At 52.1% G+C, this 6,259-nt stretch overlaps 1 protein-coding gene across 2 annotated transcripts in view; it reads right to left on the bottom strand.

The window, feature by feature from the left end:
• The window catches only part of LOC146187310 (paired box protein Pax-6-like), a 108,827-nt gene extending 104,097 nt beyond the window's left edge, over positions 1 to 4,730 (bottom strand). For both annotated transcript variants that reach the window (XM_084607634.1, XM_084607635.1), the window contains exon 1: positions 4,021 to 4,730. In XM_084607634.1, the coding sequence (XP_084463760.1) occupies positions 4,021 to 4,171 (151 nt within the window). In that variant the 5' untranslated portion in view covers positions 4,172 to 4,730. The remainder of the gene's footprint in view (positions 1 to 4,020) is intronic.
• Between the last annotated feature and the right edge of the window lie 1,529 nt (positions 4,731 to 6,259).

The following is a 6,259-nucleotide window of genomic DNA, read 5'->3' as shown; positions in this document are numbered from 1 at the left end:
GAAAGTGCAGTTGTTTCGTCGCTAGCGGCACCGCTCCGCGTGCCGCTGATCGTCCACACAGCCCTCGCTGGGCGGGCTGATCATGCCAGACGAGTTCAACAGACTCGAGCCGAGGCACCGACCGGCGGTCATGTAGACGTGGTTGTCTGTCAGGCGAGCCGAAAGACAGAGTTGTTGCATTACGCCGCCGTTTTCTGCCGACACTGGAGACGGCCGTGGAGCTGCCGCCGCTTCTGGACTGAATCATCCGAACGCGTGGAAGGGCGCCTTCGATCCCAAATGCAACACACCAGCCGCACGTCCTTCGACACTAGGGCATGTGAATGGGCATTTAGCGTGCATTGAAATCGCGCAGCACATGGGGGCAGGGTAGGTCAGAGAAAGGAATAATAATTATAACAATAAAAAAAGAATCCTGCTGTCAAGAGTAGACGTAAGCGTGCACATGAAGAATTAGAGGAAAAGCGAGCGTGCTCAGGGGCGCCTTATTTCTGCTTCAGCACATTCGTTTGGGTCTGATTTCGTGTTGAAGACTCAGTTGAGTTGTCTGCCAAGAAATGAACTTGTTTTCAGCCGTGAAAACAACTTGCACAGAAGAAAGACTATTGTTGACGCATGCGCCGCCCCAGCGACTGTGCAGCATGTATGCACCAGGTATATGACGCACGAGAGTTGTGGTGCCTTCGACTGATGGCACTTGTGGAGATTTCGGCGCACGCACTGCCGCATGGCTCGGATGAGATGAGCACGACACGCGTGTGCGGCGCCGTGCCAATGTGGAGAAGGACGGTGGAGCGTAGTGCACTTTTCTCGTGCAGGGCGCGCTTCCATAGCGTCTGTATAGCTTCGCGATAGATACACTGTGGGCAGAAGGCGCTGTCGTCGCACCGGAGTTTCACTCTGCAGTGGCGGATAGCGAGAGAAAAAAAAAATAATAAAAGTACCTCAAGTGGGCATCTTTTGAAAGGAATGTTGCATATAATGACTACAAGGCATCTCCTTGTGCTGAACTCGCGCAGCCACCGGCCGACGACCCGCGCTTCAAACTGGGGCTCAAAAATATACGTATCTACAGAGGCATGCATTAACGCCGTGGCGCGGTGCCTGACAAAACTGCACCACTATAAACGCGATATTTCGAGCGCGTGCGCGAGCATCCCTGCGCGTTACCCACCAGATCTTCGAGGGTGTCAGATGCCCAGCTTCAGGAACCATAAGAGTGGCGGCACTCTTCGAGTTTTCCGCACCTTCGGCAAAAGCACACAGGGATACTCGTACCTTGTTTGAGCGCGAAGGCAGTGCGCCTCAGCCTATCATCATCAGCTGGACTGCATATCCCTCTCCCGTATTCCTCCAATTAGCCCGGTTCTGTGTTGGCTGCATCCACTTGACCCCTGAGAACTTCTTGACCTCATCCGCCCTCCTGGCTTTTGATCTGCTAACCCCTGCTACGATTTCCTTCCCTTTGTGTCCAGCCTAAATGCACCATTAGTTCGCCTTCGTGTTTTTCCCGCCTGCGCGCCACAACGGGCGCTGAAAGCACTGCATGCCTAAAATTTCGATCAAACAGGCGTTTATGGTATGACGAAATCGCGTGAGTGGCTTCCGTCTGCGGCACGTCGCTCAAGTACATGCTGTGTTGTATCACACCTACTCATTAGCGTACACTCAAAGTGTCACATTATGACAAATACCATCAGACATAGGTGCAAAGCCTCGCTTTATAACCAAGCCGTATCAACGCGCTGCTATCCTATTGGGTAAGAACCCTATAGTGTTCGACTCCTTTTCAGCCATCCCATTTCAAGAGAGCAGTCCGAGTTGACGGCTCCTGCCAACTCCGTCATGTCAGGTCGCGTCATGACGTCACACAGCACTGCGATCAACACATGACCAGGCTAAAGCACGCTCGTAATTACTGCAAAACAGGGGCCTTAGCGCTTTAATAAAGACACGTCGGAGCTAGAAAACTGCGTCTACGGGACCGACAGCAAGGCACTCCGCCGTTTAAAAGCGAACGCATTAGTGCACTGAAGTATTACACACAAACTATTGTCAGGATGCAAGAGCGACTCGTCATTCCGCTCGTGCGGAGTCGCAGTCGGCGCTAACACCTGCGGCCATATCCGCTACACAGCTTTCGGGATCGAACAACTTCGGCAGCATTACTTTACCTGCCCTTTATCCTTTTTTAACCAGGACGTAAAATGCAAATCGTATGCCGGTCGATTTTTGTTTAAACAGTGTACGCTTTGAGTTTTCGTATCATGCAGCTTCCTGTCTGCTACTCGTTTCTGTTTTTTCAGCCTAGTTCTCCCCCTTCTCTGCATGAAAAATAGAAGAAAGCTGGCAATAAAATTTGCCTGCGAACCCAGGTGTGGCAGCAGCACGAGCGTCATGCGCTCAGGCTTTTTGCATTGCATTCGGCCTTTACAGAGAGCTCACAGGAGGATATCAGGTCCGTATGCTATGCGCAGCTGTACAGTCGATGTGTACTTCAAAGAAAATTTAGCTCTCGAATTGTTCGGAACGCACCACAGCTGAAAAAAAAAAAAAAAAAAAAAACATAGAAGCCCGTGTTTCTTCAGGGGGGAACAAGGTCGTGGCAGGCGAGAAGTGTGAAAGAAGTGTGAGAAAGTGTGTTAATCTCACTGGTAAAGAGCCACTTCACCGTCGACGCCGCCGTGAAAAACCTCTCTATACTGCTGTTCAAACTCAAATCGTCTCCACCGCACAGACTATTCGTTTTCTATAATAGCTCCCGACAGTAGGCAGCAACAGGCTTGCAGTGTGCGTTTTTTTTTTTTTTTTTTTTTTTTTTTTTTCAAAAGCTGAGCGCGCCACTTCTCACGAGGAACAGTCGCAAAGCCGTGCGGTGAAACTCCCTTTCTCCTCCGGATGCTGCGGACCTCTTACGTTCGCAGAAGACGAAGCACAGTGCAACGCCGCCGCATCAGAGCAGATGTACACACCTCGTAGTATACGCAACACACGCTGCAAAACGACCTATTAATGTGCAGAGGCCGCTGCAACAAGTTACAACCTGCACTGCAGTTCCACCCTACGCATTCGCTTTTTGCATGCCTTTGCGTCCGCGCAGAGAAGCCCCCCAACTGTGCATTACATCGTCGTCAAATGCATCCTTCATCTTCTGCGCCTGGCCTGCCGCGCGCATGCGCAGATGCGTCTCTAGTGTGACAAATGGTTCTCCGTCCATTCTGAACATCATTCGCAGTTCTGTTCTGCTGAACAGGTTCCTCGCATTTGGCATTGTACGGTCTCCTGTATGACGCAGTCGATAGCGGGAGTGATATATAGGAAGCAAAGATAGAGGAGGGTTGAGGTTTTCTTACGCGCGTGGTCGAATGTACACATGCGGAGTGCTTGGCCGGTAGAAAGAACCGTCCAGCATAGTTATACAAATCAGTGTATATAGGACTACGCTGATATGAGATATAGGACAGATTCGCAAGGCTCTGATATCTGGCTCGTGATATGTCGATGCCTTGCCTGCCACTCCGTTGTCTCCTGCGCGCTCATCTTTGCGGAGCCGACCACAGATTTCTAGTCTTTTCTTATTCCTGACCACATCTCGTTTTCTATACCCGATACTGCATGCCAGCTGAGCGCAGCTCCACCTTCACTGACAAGTGGAGGAGATAAGGTATGCTCGTACCCACTGTGCAGACCTCGTGTGCGAAATGCGCTGTTTTCAAATGCCGGCATCAAGGAGAATCTACTGATTATTCCAACCGAAAAAACATGTCTGCCAAGCATGCGTCTCGCCTCAGAACTGATAAGTCGATGAAACGTGTTGCCTTGTACACAGCTGGGGAATATACCGCAATCGACTCTAGTGTATAGAGTTACCACAACCTTTGGATAGACATTGTTTTAGGAGTCTTTAAACGTTATATATTCGCGGTAATTTGTTTTCCCGTCACGTTTAAAGGTCTCGCGTATGAGAGCAGTAGACTGTAGCGCTTTTTCGGCTAAGAATAATATAAAATATCTGCTCACCGGGGATCGCGGCGGGCGCCGTGTCCGAGGCCGAGAACGCCGGCGGTGATCCAGGAACGTGGTGAACCATTGCCGGCACCGGCAGTGGACGCTGAGGGGTCGCCGAAGAACCGGGAGGAGTCGCTGCCCGCTTGGGCACGCTCAGGTCCATGAAGGCATGCCGGTAGCTCAGAGCAGGCCCGTCCGCTTTGGTCGCCGCCCCCGAGTCGTCCCGCTCGTGCCGCTGCCTGGGAGCCTCCGGCGAAGACGCCACCGTCGCGACGAGCACACAGCGTCCCACAGTCACTAGCCTCACACGGCGGGTCACAACGGGACACTCGTCGACCGCCTCTTCCGCTAAAATCTACGAGGGAACCGTCAATATTTTGGAGTGAGGTTCGGGGATCGCCCCTTTATCGGGATGGGATTCGCTACGGCCCTGAGACACTGACGTACTTGAAGCACAGTTGTTCCACCAGTCACAGCTAACTGCAAAGATTCGTAGCACGGATGTGCCACCAGCTGAGCGACCAGTCCACGGCCGTTACACGAGAGCGCACCAAGTCAACAAATCCACAGGCGGGAGGAACGCACCGTTCCAGCGGCGGAGAGCACGCGGTCAGCCGGTCCGGCGTGGAGCGGTCGTGCACAAGTCGCGGGGTCCTGGGACCACTGGGTCAAGAGCGCCGGCGCTGTCCGTCACGGGTAGCCACGGAGGTCTCGTCGCCGGATAACCTGTCGCGTGCGAAAAGACGCGCGTGAGTGCGGGTGGTGTCCTTGACGTCAATGCGGCGCAGCACACACGACGCGCGCACACACTCCCAATCGCGAGCGACGCCCGCGAGCCTCTGTGCGCCCGCTACTACCTGGCCCGGTGTGTGCGCTCAGGGGTGAGGGCGCCAATGAGCGAGAGTGAGCCTGCGCGAGCTTCCGAATGCCGCCGCCGCTGCTGCTAGAGCCGCCGAGGAAGAAGCATGCGCGCTCCTCGGCACCCCTCGCTCGTCCCGTTGCGGGCCGCTCGCCCCGGGGATCGCCACCAAGCTGCGCTCTTCGGCGGTTCTGGTGACAGCAGCAGCTGCAGTCGCCGGTCGAACAGAAAGCGCCAAGTTAAGGTAGAGATTTTTGACGATTGTGGTTCCGGAGCAGAGTCCGGCCGCCTTTTTATGTGCTCGTCCACTGCAGGCTGTGTAAATACATACCGAAATTAGGATCCGCCGTCGGCATCTTTGCCGTTGGCCTTTATTTCTGCGATCTCATACTAAACTAATGAAATCAATTTTCAAGATGTTCCCGTTCTAGCGGAAAAGCTGTCAATTCGCACAACTCTTCATAGTAACCCAACCGAAGCCAAAAACATCTGCATTTTCAAAGTTGCCATCCTCGTCACTGCAAAGTATAAGTATGCCCGACTCCAGGCCCATCATGTTAGAATGATCTAGATATGGTTGTTGCAAGGTTTTCAGAGACATGGAGACCACGTGCTGCGAAAAAAGGGCTAGATCAGAGTTTCAAAATTCAATCAATGGCAGCATTGATCGTGACTCGTCAAGCATATTTGCCCTCTTGAATAACAGCAATACATGTCAAAGATATAAACTATTCAGCCCTCAGTTCAACAACCACCGCGCACATATACCGAGTCCCTCCCAAATCTTCCATTATCTAAACAAATAAACCTCGCCCAGAGGGCTTCAAAAACTCTCCAGAATGTGAACAACGTGAATTTTATTTCATCCGCAAGTTTAGTATACCATTCAAAAGCGCCTAAAAACGAGAATCCTGGTGCTCTTCCCTTTATACATGCTCCTCAAACCAAATAATATCTTATGCCTTTCGAAAAGGTTGATGCCTCACGCCCCCCTCCCCCCCCCCCCCCCCTTCTCCCCAACTATGCAGCCGCGTGAATTTTAAGTTAGCCATCATCTGAGGTTAGAGGTCGGCCAGCTGGCTGACGGCACACGATCTTATTATCCAGTCTTTTTTTTTTTGTTGTTGTTGTTCGTGGCAAAAAGTGGTGATGTGGTAGGAGGGCAGGTTTGAAAATTTCTCGCATCACCGCTGCTAACCCGTTCTGTGGTCCACACTTGGTTTAGAGAAAGCAAAAAATGACAGCTGCACAGGTCACGCTACTCAGAAGAGTCATACTAACCTGAGCGCCCCTCCTTTCCTCTCCTTTTTTTTCCACTTTTTTTTTTTTTTGCCACAAACTAACACCGACTCCGAAGGCAAGCAATCGCTGCCATACCTGAAAATGCTGATG

This window comes from Amblyomma maculatum, chromosome 6, assembly GCF_055883805.1.
Source record: "Amblyomma maculatum isolate TAMU_Amacu chromosome 6, ASM5588380v1, whole genome shotgun sequence".
Lineage (NCBI taxonomy): Eukaryota > Metazoa > Arthropoda > Arachnida > Ixodida > Ixodidae > Amblyomma > Amblyomma maculatum.
The sequence above is the reverse complement of the archived record's forward strand: the minus strand, read 5'-3'. Positions and strand labels throughout refer to the sequence as shown.